Genomic DNA, 21,005 nt, shown 5'->3' on the forward strand with positions numbered 1-21,005 from the left:
TCCTTCCCTCTGATGCACCTGCTTCCGCTATCCTTCCCTCTGATGCACCTGCTTCCGCTATCCTTCCCTCTGATGCACCTGCTTCCGCTATCCTTCCCTCTGATGCACCTGCTTCCGCTATCCTTCCCTCTGATTCACCTGCTTCCGCTATCCTTCCCTCTGATGCACCTGCTTTCGCTATCCTTCCCTCTGGTGCACTTGCTTCCGCTATCCTTCCCTCTGGTGCACCTGCTTCCGCTATCCTTCCCTCTGATGCACCTGCTTCCGCTATCCTTCCCTCTGATGCACCTGCTTCCGCTATCCTTCCCTCTGATGCACCTGTTTCCGCTATCCTTCCCTCTGATGCACCTGTTTCCGCTATCCTTCCCTCTGATGCACCTGCTTCCGCTATCCTTCCCTCTGATGCACCTGTTTCCGCTATCCTTCCCTCTGATGCACCTGCTTCCGCTATCCTTCCCTCTGATGCACCTGCTTCCGCTATCCTTCCCTCTGATGCACCTGCTTCCGCTGTCCTTCCCTCTGATGCACCTGCTTCCGCTATCCTTCCCTCTGATGCACCTGTTCGGCTATCCTTCCCTCTGATGCACCTGCTTCCGCTATCCTTCCCTCTGGTGCACTTGCTTCCGCTATCCTTCCCTCTGATGCACCTGCTTCCGCTATCCTTCCCTCTGATGCACCTGCTTCCGCTATCCTTCCCTCTGATGCACCTGCTTCCGCTATCCTTCCCTCTGATGCACCTGCTTCCGCTATCCTTCCCTCTGATGCACCTGCTTCCGCTATCCTTCTCTCTGATGCACCTGTTTCCGCTATCCTTCCCTCTGATGCACCTGCTTCCGCTATCCTTCCCTCTGATGCACCTGCTTCCGCTATCCTTCTCTCTAGTGCACCTGCTTCCGCTATCCTTCCCTCTGATGCACCTGTTCGGCTATACTTCCCTCTGATGCACCTGCTTCCGCTATCCTTCCCTCTGATGCACCTGCTTCCGCTATCCTTCCCTCTGATTCACCTGTTTCCGCTATCCTTCCCTCTGATGCACCTGCTTCCGCTATCCTTCTCTCTAGTGCACCTGCGTCCGCTATCCTTCCATCTGATGCACCTGCTTCCGCTATCCTTCCATCTGATGCACCTGTTCGGCTATACTTCCCTCTGATGCACCTGCTTCCGCTATCCTTCCCTCTAATGCACCTGTTTCCGCTATTCTTCCCTCTGATGCACCTGCTTCCGCTATCCTTCCATCTGATGCACCTGTTCGGCTATACTTCCCTCTGATGCACCTGCTTCCGCTATCCTTCCCTCTGATGCACCTGCTTCCGCTATCCTTCCCTCTGATGCACCTGCTTCCGCTATCCTTCCCTCTGATGCACCTGCTTCCGCTATCCTTCCCTCTGATGCACCTGCTTCCGCTATCCTTCCCTCTGATGCACCTGTTTCCGCTATACTTCCCTCTGATGCACCTGCTTCCGCTATCCTTCCCTCTGATGCACCTGCTTCCGCTATCCTTCCCTCTGATGCACCTGCTTCCGCTATCCTTCCCTCTGATGCACCTGCTTCCGCTATCCTTCCCTCTGATGCACCTGCTTCCGCTATCCTTCGCCCTGGTACACCTGCTTCCGCTATCCTTCGCCCTGGTACACCTGTTTCCGCTATCCTTATCTCTGGTGCGCCTACCTCCACTATCTTTATTTCTAGTGCACCTGACTCCGCTATCTTCATTTTTGGCTCACCTGACTCTGCTATTTTCGCTCGCTAGTTAACCTACTTTTGCTGCTCTCGTAATCGCTGCAATTGCCTCCACTGTACTACACGATTCTGTCGTACCCGTAACAATAAATCTGTATCCATTGTGGGGAAAATCCGCACATAGGTTTTGCCTCTGACCGAATGAAAAAAAAAACTAATCAGAATCACAACACACTCACCTTTTAAACTTCAACGTAAATTTTATTAAAGCAAAAAGATGCAAGTTGCAAAAGATGCGTCATCTTCAGCTATCTGCCATGATAGGCTGGTAACATTCCGAAAGGGATAATAGTTCATCTTTGATAAAAGTTGCGTACAAAACTTGCGCTGACGAAGAACGATGCGCAGATTGAAGAGTTGAGAGATATCTTCCAAGATGGATACTGCAATTCCGGTAGCCTCGAGGAGTCCTCTGTAGATACTGTCCAAAGGTGGACAATGACAGGTCAAACTTAATTTCGTCTTTGACAGATTTACTGAATGAAGAAAGTCAATTGATTTACAGAGCACAACAACGTGCAAGAATATACTAATTCGCCCAAGAGACAAAGTAATTTTGAGGCTTGAACTTCGAGTGAGAGTTCGATGTCCATTCCAGCTTGCGTTTTCTCGAAATCTGGCGATCTGAAAAGATAAATTCGGCGCCAAGAACCTCCTCGGCAGTTAGTAATAACATGCAATTTGATTGTTTCAAACAAAACCGTAGGCGGACAAACCGTCCAATAAGGAGCCTGCTTATTTCTGCAGAATTTCTTACACCAGACTTTTAGTCTCTGGCGCTCCTGCTTTGTTTTTCCTCCATATCTAATGCAGTACCTTAATTATCCTCCACCGATACAGCTGCACCTTCCCCCATCGTCCTTCAACCCGACCCAAGTGCACTTGCTTCTGCTCTCTCTTTCTCTCTCTGTTTGCATCTGATGAACTTGATTCCCCTCGCCCGTCCGTCGCACCACCACTGTTGTACATCGCGTTTGATTTACATACGTCCGCTGTATCCTCGCCCTTAGTTTTAAAATGGTCAGAATGTCTTCGAACACACACCTCTGCTTGCTTTCATTGTTCATATTAGATTTTTAAATAGCATGCATTGTTATTAATTTATTTAGAAAAATATTTAATAAAGTTAGACGAAAACTAAAAAAAAAAAAATGTCGACAAAACAAAATTAATCTTTAAAACATAAACTAGAAAAACGTCGATATTGAAAACGCCAAGAGTGGATTACAAAGGCTTTACATCTTCTCATTAATTAGTAATACAAGATACAACTTTGTTTAAAATGGTTACATGCAACATATTTTAATGAATTTATTCATTTTTAATTTCATTACTAAACATTGCAAGATTAATTACCTTTTCCTGGAGAATTCAATTTTTTTTTTCTTTTTACTCTATATTATCATTTGTCTTTTCTTTTTCCAAATATAGTTTGAACTACAATGGATGGTGCTTCACTGCGACTACCAAAAACCGGAAAGGGAAACTTGTGATGAAATTCCTAAGGTAAACTAAACTTTTATTAAAAACACAAACATGTATAAATAATCTCTATTATTATAGGAGAAAACGGGTCCGTGAAAAAGAATTTAAAACACTAACTGGTAAATATGCCTTATGGGCCTTGTGCACAAAGGACATAAACAACTCTACTTAAAAGGACGGTTAGAATCTTACAAAGATCTCTCGGTTGGGATGCATGAGATAACAGGTAAATTTCTGGGCGCCACTAGAATGCCCTTAGGCCAGGCTATAAGAAAACGATAATAAAATTAAAAGGAAAGCACACACACACACACTCACACATACATACATATATATATATATATATATATATATATATATATATATATATATATATATAATTAAAGGTAAAATTCAATGTAGGATGGTAAAAAATGGGATCAAAAGGTGCTTAGTACTAAAGTAGAGCTAAATGTAATCTTTATTTTTTTACCTTTAGTGAGACAGAGCATTAGAGTTTGCTTCGCCTGACCTGCTTCATAAGATATTATGTATTAAATACAGAATATCTTATGAAGCAGTTCATAATTCATCTGTGTCTGCCGAAGCAAGCTCTAATGCTCTGTATTCACTAAAGGTAAAAAATAAAGATATAATTATATATAAGGCTTACTTCAAACTTAACAGATTATGGATACCATCTGTAATGGTTCCTGCACATCAAATTTTTGTGGCAAGAGTATCACAATCCCCAACCACATTCTCCTGCGTCAACATTGTTGAATGCCAGTGACAAGTGGAGGTTCAGGGCGACTGGAAACAATGCCGAGTAAAGCGGCAAGCAAATACAGCGCCTAGAATTCCCAAATGGTCACCCATCTGGTACTAGCCAGGGTCAACGTTGCTTATATGCATTTCGTAGCATTGGGATTCACATTATGGCGAGACGTAGCAATTGAACCCACCTCAGCATGCGGAACCTGAACGACAAATCACTTTCAACTGTGATCAGATAAGATATGATCAAGCCGTAATTATCGACCTCTGACTTAATAAAAATACTATTATTTACGAAAATCATACCGCCTTTCATTTGTAGATGAATTCGCTACACTGCTGATGCGGAGTACTCATTTATTACGAAAAACTGTTGCGTAAACCATCATTTCCCCTGCCAAAGTTCTCCAACGTATCGGGATATTTTCAAAACCACAAGTTTACAACGTACTACTTCTTTCCCTCTCACACTCTACCTCTCTTCCTTTGGGCCATTTGACATCACATTCGCCTCCATCACACAAGATGTCGAGCTGACACCCGTGTACCTTATTTTCTATAATTCTCAACTAAAGAAAAATGCTTGTTTCTTTCTGCTGTCATTTTAGATAATAAACTTCTACCCAATTCCTACCATCCTCGATCATCACCGTGTTCTCTCACTTTTCCCTCGTAAACGTTTTGTGCTTGAAATAGCCTGGGTGCCCAGCGTTTTTTCTGGTGTTTGGAAGTGTGCGTTGAACAAAAAAAAACGTAGTAGGCAAGCAGGCGCGAACCCATACCGCGAAGGAGAAAAAAAAACATGACGTCTTTGCCATTGCATCCATCTCCAAACCAGAAGTGGCGAAGATTTAAATTAAGGCTAGTCAATCGAAAAGAGGGGATGACTTTCGTCGAAAAAAACGACCTCCTCCTTGTAGAAAAGTACCCAGTTTAGGGTGAAAGAATTAATGTTTTTCGCCAATTTTTTTGATATTTTTTGTCCGCAAGCGTCAAGCTTCAAAACGATACCTATCTCATGAAAATCCACCGCCTCTAAAAAGCTTTAGGCAGATATACAAACATACATACATGCATACATACATACAAACATGCATACATACATACAAACATACATACATACATACAAACATACATACATACATACATACATACATACAAACAGGCAGGTGAGATTTATATTATAGAAGATGGCTGGCATCGGGGCCCTGATAAGCCATGACTCTATAATATATTTAAAAAAAAAACTTCACAGTTCGCTAAATATTAGCATTCTGAAAGATTTTTTTTAAATTAGAAACTGTCAAAACTTATTCTCCGAAACAACTTTTCAAGGGGTGGCTTTTTTTAAGCATACATTTTCCAGTAATTTCGGCAAACTTTTATATAAAAAAAGCATAATAAATCCAAAGGGATTTGAACTCCTATTTATACCAAAAAGAGACTTGCCCTCTTTTTGCCCGCCTTGAAATAATCAAGACTTTTTTGTTTATTCCGTTTTCATCAGACGAGATCAGGCCATCATCATGGCGGATTTGTTGATGACAGACAAAAGAATCAGGCGTGGTAGATTTGTTCAAAACGTCCTGTTTATTTGAATTGCGTTTCTTTTTCTTTACGTTACCAAAGATGTTTGTATAATCGTTGTTCTGAATCTGTGTATAAACAGTGAATCATTCATCGGTAATCGAATGAAGTGTATACGGCATAATTATGATGACACATCAGCTTTCGTTAGATCACCGGAGTTAAGCAACATTGCACCTGGTCATTACCAGATGAGTGACTATTTAGGAATACCAGGCATTGTATGTAAGAGGACCTCGACACCTACCTGCAAGAATTACAAAAGCCTAACGTCATCATCTTCCCTACATAAGCGACTGGGGGTCGCTTGTAGACTTAATAATCTCTTTGGAGCAAGCGGGTTGAAACCGCCTAACCTCAATGCTGCTGATATATATAACATAATTTAATGACGATTGATGTTCGGCGGAGGAATAGAACACACGTAGGAAAGTGGATCTGCACAGGTTTGTAACGTTGTACACTCCGGCGCAAGGAACCAAAAGAAAGGAAAAAAAACCTCGACACTGTTTCAGTTTTTAACAAAATATCTCCTTTTCCGGCCACGTGTGACTTCTTGCTCTGCTCTGACGCCACTCGCGCGTCCCGAACACGTCTCGAATTCTACTTCACCGAACACTTGTGTTTTTTAACACGTCCTTTCCCACTCTATCGATTTTCTTACACGTCCTGTCCCGCTCTCTCGTGTTTCTAATTTACCATTTTGTATTAAACTAAATAACCTCACACCTAAAAGGGCTACTTATTATTGTGCAATACATGACTCTAGTCGTATAAGAGGCGGGCGTCTCATAAGATGGATAACTGCTGTTGCATACTAGAGGTGCCGGTTAGATTACTCTTTTTTGCTTTGATAGAGTACAACATCGGCTTAACAATCTAGTGGAGGCTTATCTCTTCATTTGCATACAGCTACTTATTCACACAAGAGAGATTGTTAGTATTACTTTACCCCATCGTTACTTCCATGGAAGGTGTTCGACTGAGCTCTAATCCCCGAGTCATCTGTGCGAAACATGCACACAAGATTCATCTCTACTATAAAAGCAAAGAACCTTAGTTCCTACCTCATTGCATCTAAGATCAAAACGGAATTTATATGAATATAGTTTCTTTTCAAAAACTTCGCCTCTGTGAAATAAATTACAGGGGCATTACTTATTGCACGCCCCTCGTACATATTAAAAACAAATAGAGTGGCATGTTATTTTGTTTTCCAAGTCCAGGTGTTGGTCAAGTAGATTACCTGTGTAGCTCGATTGCTTTGACACGGCTGAGATTTTATAAACATCTGTAAACTATAACCAAGCTGATGTGTGCTGACATTTCAAGATGAAAACGACACTAACTCGATTATACTTGCCCCGCCCAAGGATAATGAAATACAGGCTTTTTAACCGTGTGAAGCTCAAAAGCTCCCCAAACAGTGTTCTTTATTCCGGCACAAGTCAATATAGGCACATTGTTTATAATGTATATACTTAATGCTTTTAACCAATTGTGTAGGTAAACACTTATTTTTTAAATGCACCTAAAAAGTTAGAGAATAGTTTTACTTCCACGGAAATTAACGAAATTTCTTAAATTACGGTGAAAAATAAACACCCTGATTTACTGCCTTAAATACTGCAGAAATTTTTATTGCTGTTGGAACGTGCAATTTCACTTTGAGGCTACATACGAGTTAAGAGAAAGAAATATTATTTGAGAACATTATAAATGAACCTTGTATACAGTTGGGAATGTTTTGTTTTTCATGAAATTTGCATATTTAATTCTTTTTTTTTTTTTTTTTTTTTTGCAAAAGACATATTTTGATAACAAAAATGGAAGACCGTCCGAAATATTAAACTTATAACATTTATAATTTACATTTTTTTTAAAATAAATTTTCATGAAGCTAATATTTTTTTGTTTGTCAAATGTGAATAAATGCATTAATTTTAACAAAAAATATAGTTTAAGGCATGAACCCTCAATATAATTTACATATCATATAATCGAACCGTTTAAATGTGTTCTCTTTTTTTTAATCCTTTGCGTTTTATATATTTTAATTGGAATTCATTATTGAGATGAGTATTATTTCTTAATTTATTTATTGCGGATCCTCATCTTTCTTAGTTGTTGTTTCACGACGTTTCGGCCAACTATTCCTGCGGCCTTCGTCAGGTGGTAACCGCGACGGGATAGGAACACTGAACTCCCTAACTGCACGCTTTGAGTAGGATAGAAACTGCTATCTTCAGACAATTCTCACCTAGAACCGTAGAGTGGCTTACTTGGCCAAAACGTGGGGAGACGACAACAACTATGGATGGCAGTAATTGCTGAGAATGCAGTTAGGAAGTTCGGAGTTCCTATCCCGTCGCGGTTACTACCTGACGAAGGCCAGAGGATTAGTTGGGCGAAAAGTCGTGAAACAACAAATAAGAAAGATGAGGATAATAGTCCTTTGCGTTTTGTTTTTATTTTTCGAATATACGCATGCGCATTACGTATTATCTTATTCACTTATTGCTGTTTCTTTTACTGCAGTCAATCGAAGAGGAGGTAAGTGTCGGAAAATAAAACCTTGGTTTGTACATGATCAACGTGCACTTCGTTATTTATATATTCACACACTTACATATACGCCTACAAATTGTTATATTACAGGACGAATCAAAAGGAAATGACATTTTGTGTCATGCTGTCTTTTTTATAGCTAATTATTTGTCAATTATATATGGTACTTGTGCAGTATAAGGCGCATGCTACGGTCAAAATTGTCCGAGCGGTTTAGGGAAAAAGTCGTTAGGAGTCAAAACGTTGAGCGCCTTAATACTAATACAAAAACCATAAAGAAACCATTTCTTTGGTATCATTTGCTAATTATTTTATAAAATCTGAATAATTATATTTATTTGAATGAAAATTATTTTAAAAATAATAAAAAGAAAATCTTATTAAAATAAAAAGGTTTTGTTGATTATCAGTTGTTTGTTATTAAAAAAGTATTTTTTGCATGAAACTTATAATAAAAGTTATTTTCTTGGTTTAAATTTTAGTTTTTGATTATTCAAAAATATTGTTTTCATCGTTCAACTAATTTTCCAATGAAATTATTTTAATTTTTTTACTAATCTTTCATTGAATAAGCTCCGTACTGAGATAAATGATATATTTTTCTTTGAAAAAAAAAAAAACTGACCGAGTTTTGTATGAAAGAATCACAGAACTATTTTGACATCTTCCGGCATTTTCCGTAAACGACACGAACGATTTCGGCGATAGCACGGTCCTAATACTGCATAAGTGCCTTACATTGAATTGAATGTTTCAGATACTTCTTACTATATTTTATGCTAAGCCAATATATAAGTAAAAAGTAAATGTAATTTGTGTAATAAAGCAGAAACACCCTTTTATATATATATATATATATATATATATATATTTTTTTTTTTTTTTTTTTTTTTTTTTTTTTTTACAAAGGCATCACCACATTATCAAGGCCCAGAGGCCACTCAAGGATAAGGGTTAAAGAGTGTACAGTAGAAGTTGGTCAATATAGTAATCATTAGTAATGAAAATTTGGTAAATTAAATAACTTATATGGAACGGCTCATCAAGAACTTATTTACTTTAGACTTGAACAAAACCATATTGTAGTCAGCCGGAAAGCAGGAAAACGGAAGACAATTCCACAGGCGTGCAGTTCTAAGAAAGAAGCTTTGTTCATGGAATCTACGTTTAGGTTTAGGCACAGATAAAGAGTGGGGGAAATTATTGATAGTGTTTACAGCTAGACGAGTGTTTCTTGTGAAAGTTTGGCGAGGGGGGACCATAGATTGAAGCTCAGTTGAACACTTTCCATGAAAATAACGATACATCAGAGACAAACTCGCAACATCTCTTCTGTGAGATAGAGGTTGCAAGGAGGAGAAAAGGACATCTCCTACGAGGCTACGAAGTCTATTTTGAACTCTATCAAGGCAGGACAAGTTCTTTCTAGCAGCTCCTGCCCAGATGTGGCAACAGTATTCCATCCTTGGACGTACCTGGCTCTTATATAGATAGAGAATAGCATCAGCAGTGAGATATCTACTGGATCGATAGAAAGATCCCACCATTTTTCCAGCGGCCTTGGCAACAGATTTGATATACGTGTTCCATTTAAGATCAGGAGTAATGGTCAAGCCCATATATATATATAGTAGAAATGGTAATTAATAAAAACGTGAAGAAATTGCTCAATACTGTTGTAGCGTGAAAATTCCACCATAAACGAACATTTCAGTAAAAGTCTCCGGAGGCTCATGACGGTCAAAAACCGGTCGTGTAGCTGAAACAATAATGTAACTAAACAGAAAAATACGTAATAAAAAATAAAACGTGTATGTATATATATATATATATATATATATATATATATATATATATATATATAGTATGATAAATACAAAACTTTGGTCCCTGCAATCAGTGAACGACTCTTTTTGTTAAGATGATAAGACCGTTTCAACTTGTGGATTAAACACCGGTATAGAATCCAACACTAATTATGAAAATAGTAGTAGTAGTGTATAATATATATATATATAATATATATATAATATATATATATATATATATATATATATATATATATATATATATATTCAGAATGTGAGAGATTATATCTTTATTTTCACGGTTGTAAGCTGCGACGTCGTTTGACTATGGAAATATATATATATAAATTTATCTATAAACAAGCTTTTCTCGCCATTTAAAATCTCATCAGTATATATCCAGGCCTATGCACCAACGTATTTAAACTTACACACCCGAATCTTGTAACTATTACGTCATCTTCACGGCTGTGACGTATAAATGCGGTTTTAATACACTCGTAGCTGTAATTAGATAAAAAGCGTTCGATTAATGAAACAGATCCATAAAGATTATGACAAGCCATATAATTATTTTGTCCCAAACTGCTTTACACACACACACACGCACACACACACCTGCCTTATTTTAGTATCGTGCGACATTTTATACCTTTTTATGGTTTTCTGCACGGAGAGTATATAGTGAAGCCAGGGTTGTGAAATCACTAACAACACCTTCATTGAGTCGGCGTTGTTTGAGTTCAATATCAAAAAAGAGGTTCAGAGCGATTGGTACCAATGTTTAAATAAACAGATAAAGACTGGTGTTATCCTACCAGACTATTTTAATATCATAGCTTTTACAAGATATTGCAATTTAATTTTTGCATATTTCTAAAGAGATATGTAGAATGCAGACAACTTTTTACCTCTGATTTGAATAAGTTTTTAATAATAGGTAACACACAAAAAAACTGATTCTAAAGATTTTGGCTGATTTTGTTTATTCCAAGACACTTTATCTCTGATAGAAATGGGAGTCAATATGCAAAATTTAAATTTTCGATGTTCACAACATTCTCTTGAAGTAACATGGAAATAACCTCGCTTTAAATGGACTCGTCTAAAAGTATGTCGATGGGCTTTTCCTATCTTGGCAGTAAAGATGCAAAGCAAAAGTGCATAGAAAGCAAACTAAATGTACGAATCTACAAGACATGTATCCGACTGAATAACATGAATATAGTTCGGGGCCCGTGGCGCAGTGGATAGAGACGTTGAATTTCTACGGTTCCAGGTGAGAATTGTTTGAAGATAGTGGCTTCGATACTACCCAAAGCCGGCCAGAAACTTTATTGACCAAAACGTGGTGATACGACAACTATGGGAAGCAGTTATTGCTGAGGATACAGTTGGGAGATTCCTATCCCGTCGCGGTTACCACCTGACGAAGGCCAGAGGAATAGTTGGCCGAAACGTCGTGAAACAACAACTAAAAAAAGATGAGGATAATAGTCTGTAAAAATTAACCATGAAATTAATCAATTTACAGATATTAGAAGAAAAAATATGACTGTAGGTCTACTCGAATGCTAATGACCCTGGCTATATATTATATATTTTATAAATCAATAGGCTATACATGCAAGATAAAGTTTATAAATCATATTAATATATATATATATATATATATATATATATATATATATATATATATATATATATATATATGAAGTCGTTCACACAAAGAGTTACATTGCACTTTTGGTAATAAATTAGCGGCTTACTATTGCAAGATTCATGTATATACAGGGAGTCCCAATAAAATGTATACACTCTTTAAATTATCTCAAGTTGCTACATGAATACGCTATGCCATGTTCCCAAGAGATGTTTAGGAATTAAGAATGGAGCTTCCTGCAAAATGGAGCACTGCTCCACTATCATCATGACGTAAGAATATATCTTGATAGTCACCAGCGAAACAGATAGGACGAAGAGGAAGTATCAAGTACTGTCCACACTCACCGGATTTGACCCCCCCATGGATTTGTCTCTTTTTGGGAGGTGGGGGCCTATTAAACACAGGGTTCACACCACAGAACGGGCTACAATGAATGAGTTAAAAGCAATTATTGAAAGATGTGTCAATATACCAATTGAACTGATTAGGAATGTTTTTGATTCAATCAGTGAGCGTTGTCAGCTTTTCACGGATCACAATGTTGTGTTGTTGAACACTTTTGATAATCAGCCGATTTCTATATTTTTTCACATTATTTTGATGTATGAAACTTTTCTTTCTTATAATAAATGTTGGTTTTATGGTCATTTAAAGAGTGTTTACATTTTATGTGAACACCCTGTATGAGTTCATACAACATCAAACAGAATTTTAGCAAATTTCCCGATAATCTATACGAGGGTTCCAACAACTCAGGGGGTGAAATTGATGAACATAAATCAATGTTATACTTTCTTCAGAGTAGGTCCCGATCTGAAATGGAACACGTACATCATATCCATTGCCAAGGTCGCTGGATAAATGGTGGAATCCTTCTACCGCTTCTGTAGATATCTCACTCGTGATGCAATTCTCTATCTATATAAAAGCCAGGTACAGCCAACGATGGAGTACTGTTGCCATATCTGGGCAGGAGCTGCTAGAAGCAGCTTATCCTGCCTTTACAAAGTTCAAAATAGACTTCGTAGCTTAATGGGGGATTCCCTTTTCTCTTGCCTGAAACTTCCTTTCTACAGAAGGCGTTGCGAGCCTGTCTCTGCTTTATCGTTATTTTCTTGCTAAGTGCTCGTCTGAGCACCAATCTATGGTCTCCCCCCTCGCCAAACTTTCACGAAAAACACTCGTCTAGCCCAAACCACTATCAATAATTTCCCACACTCTTTATCTGTGCCTAAACCTAAATGCAGATTCCATGAACAAAGCTTTTTTCTTAGAACTGCACACCTGTGGAACTCTCATCCGTTGGTCTGCTTTCCAGCTGACTACAATCTGATTGTCTTCAAGTCCAATGTAAACAAGTTCTTGATGAACCGTCCTTCCAAGTAATCCAATTTACAAAATTCCCACTACTTATGTTTACTACGCTATAATCATATTGATTAATGTATACCCATTAATCCTTATCCATGAGGGCTTCCAGGACTTGATAAGTGGTGACTTCTGTGTAAAAAAAAAAAGTACGCAGTAATCAGTATTAGTTTTAGAGTATAAAAAAAAATTTATTTTATGTCTTATTTATAGGAGAGCGGGATGTAATGGGTTAATCCACTCAGAATGTATTGAGTAGAAAGATGAATTACATTTACTTTTTTTCTTGTTTCAATAAATGCACCAACGCACACAACACTTAACTCATATATGACCGGCAAGCATTTACAGATGAAAATCAGACTTTTCTACGTACGGATGGCCAACATAATCAGTAATATGTTCTCTTTCTATCTTTCCTGAACACTCACCACAATCTAATAACATTAATGCAACGATTGCAATAGGTTATAGGCGTAGATTTACATAAATGATGATACGGTACGCGTTCGTAAATCGGTCAAAAAGAAAGGGAATAAACGAGGATTCTTGAGAAGCCAGAACAATTAAGAAAATATATGATAAATATAGTTTACATGAAATGAGTGAAAAGGACTAAGGTATATTATTGATAGTAAACGCATATATACTATATGTATGTATATATTAATGCCACGCAAAAATTACAGCTCATAAAAAAAGTATGTTTCGACGGAATCTTTTAGATGAGTAATATATATATATATATATATATATATATATATATATATATATATATATATATATATATATATATATCCCAGAATTTTAGATTTTAAAACAATGGTTACAAATACCAACGATATCTTTTAGATTAATATATATATATATATATATATATATATATATATATCTTTACTAATGAATGGTTTGGACACCGAGAGGCCTCCTTACGTTTTTTAAGCAACATGGAGACTCTATCTTCACCAACTGAATTAACTCATCTGCTAATATCTTTCCTCTGGTGAAAAGGGGCGCATCTTTTAAAACTCTGTGGATTGAGGAAATCTTAATATTTCTTTTTGAGTATCCTGTCGAGTAATAAATTGTTATTAACTTATGATTTACAGTCTTGAATTGTGTTCTTTTATTACAATGTCTGTTTCCTGAGATTTTTTATTTGCTTGGGATTACTATATAAATGGTCATAGTTAGCTTACAGAAGCTCTTGACTTGTAAACTTAATTTTTACTTCTTGCTGATATATATATATATATATATATATATATATATATATATATATATGGCGCTTAATGTTTGCAACGGTTGGATGTTCTCTATAAAATAAAAAGTTAGAGAATCTACATAAAAAACTATAATTGTATTCTCATGTAAAAATTGGGGGAAAGCAATGGAAGTGTTTGACCTTTAGCGAACTATGTAGCCATAAACCTTTTCCAACTTATATTCCCTTATTACTGCTAGAGTAGTCTTATTGCACTAAACTGTAGTATAATAAAATAATAGAAATATAAAAGATTGTTACGAGGAGGCCTGGGTCCTGCCATGCACCTTACAATTTTTATAATGCATTCATTTTGTTTTTTATTTTTACGTGATAGATAAAATACATTATCAAGAACTTAAAAATCTAAGGAGAGAGGAAATACATATTTCGAATATACAAATCGAAATTAAAAAAGAAAAAGACATTTCAATAACAAAATAGCGTTCGTTAACATGCAACACATGAACTATTAATACAACATATTTCCTCTATGGTCAAGAGAGATAACTCTTGAATGAATTATCCGCCATAGTTTGTTCTTTGATTTTACAATATAAAGCGGAACAACTCTTCTAGTCTGTCTGTCAAACAAACATAAAATATCCTGAGTTTTATTATTATTATATATATCCGAATAAAGTCTGATTTCATTGGTAAATGCTTGTTGGGCGTTAAATACTACGTTTCAAAATATTTGCTACTAATTCAACTGCAATCTTTTCTTGCAGCCGGGCAGCGGTAAGCTTAGCGTGCAACAACATTTAAGTTATTTTGAAGAAAATAACCTAAGTTAAAATAATTGATAATTTTATTACTAATAAATTAATATGCGATCTCTCTTTTAGATATCTTCAGTTGAACTGCATTTAGGATAGTCAATGTGCTTGTTTTAAAGGCAACTTGAGCTTTCAGCTGTATACCTAAGACGTTCTTGTGCTACCAGATAAACCTGATATGACTGGCCAACCAGGCAGTTTACCATGCGATGAGCTCGCCAGACGATTTACCATGCGACTGATCAGTCCGACGGTTTATTATGCAACTGGCCAACCATACAGTTACCATGCTACTGACCTGACGAGCAGTTTACCATGCTACTGAGTTGAAGAGCGGTTAACCATGGGACTGGTCTGACGTTTGGTTTACCACGTGACTGGTTAGTTGGACGGTTAACATGCGACGGACTAGCAAGACGGTTGCCATGCGACTGGCCACTCATACGGTATGCCATGCTACTGACCTGACAGGCGGTTAACAATGCTACTGACCTGATGGGCGGTTAATAATACTACTGATCTAATGAGCGGTTAACCATGCGACTGACCTGACGAGCGGTTAACCATGCGATAGACCTAACGAGCGGTTAGCCATGTAACTAATCTGACAATCCGTTTACCAAACGACGGGCTAGTCAGACGGTTACCATGCGACGAACTAGCACGACGGTTAGCCATGGGACTGACTAATCATACGGTCTGCCATGTTACTGACCTGACGGTCAGTTTGCCACGCGAGTGGTTAGTCAGACCGTTACTATGCGATTAGCTAATCATACGGTTTACCATGCGAGAAGCTAGTCGACTGTTTGCCATGCGACTGACCTGACGAAGGTTTACGAGGCGACTGAAGAGCCAGATATACCAGAGGACTGGTTAACCAGACGGTTTACATGCAACTGGCCTGGTTGATTGTTTTTCATCCGACTAGCCAGCCTGATGGTTTGTTTGGCCAGCAGGATGATCTGCCAATCAATTTACTTGCCCGGCGAAGGCTTTATAATGTGACTGGCAAATGATTTATAATAATAAAATAGTACATCAAATTGTTTTCTAAACATCTATAACAAATTGTTTATCACGACACTTCATTGTATATGATATACCATGAAAATACTAATAAATTGTTCAGTTGGTCAAGTATATTTGTCTTTCCTAAATTTAAAACGTTTGTTCAAAACTTTTTAAAAAAAACTATTTTAGGACTTCTGCTTCACGGCTTTTTTAAATGTCGCCTACATAAATTTTATAAACTTACTTTACAAAGTTACACATCAGATAGTCAAGATTATGACTGCGCATTCAACCACATCCATCATATACATGCGCGCCACGATTGACTAATATTCATCCGCACTTTCTTGCACTACTTCCTACTTTGGCGGGTCTACCGTGATCAATGCACTTCACAATTTCTTCACTTTTCTTCTTTACTTCAGTCCCCACCCAGAAAAAAGCCTGCCAAGAGAGCACCACAGGTAGAATTGGAGATGGGATGACTGTGACGCACATCATCTTTCACGGTTTTTGCATGTGCACTATTTTTTTATGTTATATATATATATATATAGCAGCTAAGCGTAGATGCTTCTAAATTATTAGTTTTAAGAAATAGTCATGGATGCGCAATGCGTTAAAATAGTCCTTCCTGTTGATGTTAGCGCAAATAGGATGGTCAAATTAATGCTGTCCAACTTTTGAATCTGGAATCGGTTGAAAATTGCAAAAAGGCAACGTTGACGTTTAAATCTCATTAAAATCTGGGTTAACCAAAAATCTATTTGGTGGTGTCATCTTCTCTCGGGAACTCTTATTTATACAAAAGAAACGGGCACATGACTCCAGTCGGACAATCTGCATCAGGCGTAGAACGCTCCAAAATAACTTTAAGATAGTAGGAATAATAGCTTTACTAGGCTACTATTATGCTAGTATCATTAGTATTATTATGTTAGTAATAGTGTGATACTGTTGTTGTTATTATTATTATTATTATTATTATTATTATTATTATTATTATTATTATTATTATTATTATTATTATGTACTAGTAGACCTACGAACGTGCAATTTCTCTTGAATGGTTCCTAGCTCTGCAGATTGCCGAATGAGGGTCATATTAGTCTTTTCTCTTATTGTTTTAGTTCGAATGAAACGGCCCATCGGGAAGAATGAAAACCGGATTTTAATGAAATTAAACCTATGCTGTCGAAAAGAAGTTGGGCTCCCTCTATTATGCTAGAAAAACTACTCGCACCTAATAATATCATACATCTCTACAAACACACCATTCGCATGAAGTACTGTTGCCACATCTGACAAGATCCACAAAAAAAGTTTCTAATCTAATAAGTCCCACATTGTCAACCAAGCTCCAACCCGTGTCCCATCGTTGCAATGTTGCATCCTTGTGCCTGTTTTACAAGTACTTAAATGGAATGTGCTCTGATGAACTCGTATCACGTGTGCCTCCCTCTACGTAAATACCCTCGACTAACCTGACAAGCAGCAAAATGTTGCCCTTTCACTGCAGAGGTCCCTAGATGCTAAGGAGCATTCTACTCCAATAGTCTTTTGCTTAGAATTGGTGGACTTTGGAATTCCGTCCCTTTTTCCTGCTTCCCTGATTGTTCTCACATGTTGAGATTTAAATGTTATGTGAACAAATATATTGCTTCTCAATGCCTTACATAGTGCTCATATACACATAATAGCCCCATTTTGATCAATGGTAATATGCTGTGTTTCTGGATGGGTTGAAAGGACATTGAACAAGTTTGATAAAAAAAAACATTATGCTTTTAAAATCATCTGTAAGAGTTTTTAACTCAACCATGTTACAATTCTGAGGCATGTTAACTCTATTTTTGTATACACTTTGCTATTGGATTGGTTTTGATTGATTTGTAGTATTTTGCGGCTTGCATTGTTTGAAGAGAATCCCAAGAGAGCTTAACTCATCATTAAATGTCTATTCTCTTGTGTTACTAAAAATTAAATTAAAGTACAAAACCTAATACAGATTCTTTACATAACTCTGAGGTTATTTTCTACATCTGTATATATTAATGATCGGACAATACCAAAATGTTTCCCAGTTCCGATACAATTATCGATTTCTTCTAAATCACTAAATATTTAACTTTAAAGTTTTTTTTAAATTTTGAATACCATAAAAACCCATGCCATATATGCATATATTTAAGTACAGATGGAAAAATATACGTATGAAGGATGATCTATAGATTTTAGTTTCATCAACAGTTTAAAATCAATAACTGATTTTCATTTTATCATTGATAGCAGCAATAGGAAATGAAGTCATAAACAAAAAAAAATAAATAATCCTTAAAAATAAAAGAATCGTTTTTGGCAGCGGAAAATACGCACAATTTTTTCCCCCAATACCAATTCCAATATCCCAGAATGTTTTGATTTTTCTGACTCTAATTAATGGTCCCAACACTAGTATATGTATATTTTGAAACGCTTAGTTTCCGAGTTATAGACCTTTGAAACAAATACCGATCAACACTATTTATTATAAACTAACACAGATACTGTGTCATAGTTTGGTGTTATTTTTACATAGGGATAGACAGATATTAACGTAGTAACAGGATTACAGGTAAAAAAAAATCACGTTAGCCCTAATTATACCAACTGTCGGTTCTCTGTTTCAGTATTTAGAGAACCAATTTTGGACTCATCACTCCCTAATCTCAAAGTAGCTAGCATTATCGTCTGTTCAAATTAATAGTAGTTTCGTACAAAAATAAAAGATACGAAAAAAAATACAATAGGCAAAAATAAAATTCAACAAAAATATAAAATTTAATACAAAATTGTAATAAAAAAGGATAGAAAAATATAGATAGGTTAACATAATTGTTGGTAAAAAAAACCACCCCAACAAGCTCGAAATAACGAACCATTTTTAATTCGGAGCTTACCACTGCATCTTTCGTTTTTATAAATATTTGAAACTTCGGTACATGATACTTCTTGCTGTTCGAGGCTTTCATGTACAGAACCGGCGATTTCTTATTGCTTAATTCGATGGATCAGGTGTGTCACTTAGATGGTGTGACTAGGGAAAGAAGGGAGGGGCGTATATTGTGTAAATTGCGTTCAGTTACGGCCAAACTTCAGTTTCATCGAGGTCATAAATCGGATCAAAGAATCTAATTCTTTAAAGTGAGGTTAAAATGCGAAAGGGGCGAGAAAATCATGCGGGGTCTGCGTTCGTACTGGACACAGGAATTCCGTCAATCGACGTTTACAAATACGTAAACCTTGGAAGCCAGACATTGAAAGAGTGATGTCAATCCTGAATACTGCCCCTATATCCTATGGAATATAAATTCTGCAAATTAGACTAGAAATATCATTTTAAAGATAACCATAATGAGAGTAAATCAGGATAGCTTGAATAATGATCACAATCAAAAACCATCTAATAAATTCCAACATTGCAACATAATGATTTAAGAATATTTGTTATAAAATATATATATTTGAAAGTCTTGCCATATCATCTGCCAACATCCTACACTTTTTTTATGTAAGCAATTGTACTCCTTACTGATTCATTCCATTTTTTTTTACAACTACGAAAAAAATTGCAAATGTTTACATCTAACATATTTCTATCTAATCTTAGTACATGTCAGATTATTAAGGAAAGATAGTGACTGATTTACAATTCACTTTGATTAAATTATAATCGCTAGAAAAAAAAAGTGATTCTATTTCTTGTAATAATATATTTAAAGCAGTTCTCCATATTTGTCAACAAAAATATTTTTTTAATTCACGGTCTGATCGGAACTAATACTATACGTATTATTCTACTGAAAGTTTATTCTATTGTTTACTTATGTGATGATGTTTTCAACTACCGTGGATTTTCCATAGCTTCCGCTAGTTATTATGATTATTATTGTTATTATGATTATTATTATTATTATTATTATTATTATTATTATTATTATTATTATTATTTATAGTAATTAGCGAAACCTGTGGAAATTCCACAGGGAACTCATTCATATGTAATATACTGATGTTGGCATTCTGTTGATGTTCTGCGTAATTCGAGACGCTCTGATATTATTGTAGCTCTTTTGTTAAAACTGCAAAACTATTTATCTAAGCTAGCAGGGATGCCCGGCGTAACCCGGTCGTAAAGTACGCTTAAATATAATATTTTAATTCTTGCAGATTTCGTATATATTATTATAGAGTTAATGTTCTATCGATTTTTATATATTATAAAGTTACGATTTCTAAAATAGCAAAAATACATCCACATGATTTTTGGTGCATCAGCTTGAACCGAAACCAAAACTTACGAAAAAATATATGTATGTATATATAACTAAAGTGCCATCAATTATAATCTAAATCGAGACCAAAACTTATGAAGAATTCTTGGTAAAATTATTTATTACAAGAAATGGAATTCCATAACAATTAAACGACAGTCACTCGGACGTAAGCGTGACACACAAAATAAATAAGACACGCGCTATCATATTAATATATAGATAATATTAGCAAATAATAGTAAATAAAAAATAACAAAAATAAACATGATAAAATAAAAGTAATCTTTACTTAATAAAAGCCACTTTGTCTGTGTGTCTGTGAGTTCACTCCCTATGGACTCTTAAACGGCTGGACCTATTTTTAAACAATGTACTTTATGTGTCTGGGATTATTCGTAGGTAGATTTTGTATTGAAATGACTCCGATAAGTACTGATAATTGAAAAAATCGGATTAAAAAGGAACAGTCAGATTTTGACCAAAATTATCATTATAAGTGCGTTTAAGAAGTTGTATCATCGCACAAGCAGAATTGATTGGCGTATAAAATCAAGAGTAGGTTCTTTAAGACAGGTGTGCGTTCGAAATGATTATTTCTGTTTAGTGCACAATTCAAGAATAATACTGACTTTGGCATTTAAAAATTTAATATGA

General features: G+C 36.2%; 1 protein-coding gene across 5 annotated transcripts in view; it reads left to right on the top strand.

Moving 5' to 3' along the window:
* Window positions 1-21,005, top strand: part of LOC145296782 (uncharacterized) — an 823,821-nt gene that overhangs the window by 325,305 nt on the left and 477,511 nt on the right. For 2 of the 5 annotated variants that reach the window (XM_080142845.1, XM_080142843.1), the window contains exons 7-8: window positions 3,172-3,246; window positions 16,461-16,499. In XM_080142845.1, the coding sequence (XP_079998971.1) occupies window positions 3,172-3,246; window positions 16,461-16,499 (114 nt within the window). Of the gene's footprint in view, window positions 1-3,171; window positions 3,247-8,106; window positions 8,122-16,460; window positions 16,500-21,005 lie in introns of all 5 variants that reach the window. The other 3 variants (XM_080142846.1, XM_080142847.1, XM_080142844.1) reach the window with 2 other exon arrangements.

The sequence above is a fragment of the Euprymna scolopes genome, chromosome 17 (genome assembly GCF_053919585.1).
Source record: "Euprymna scolopes isolate OS-2025 chromosome 17, ASM5391958v1, whole genome shotgun sequence".
In the NCBI taxonomy this organism is placed as follows: Eukaryota; Metazoa; Mollusca; class Cephalopoda; order Sepiida; family Sepiolidae; genus Euprymna; species Euprymna scolopes.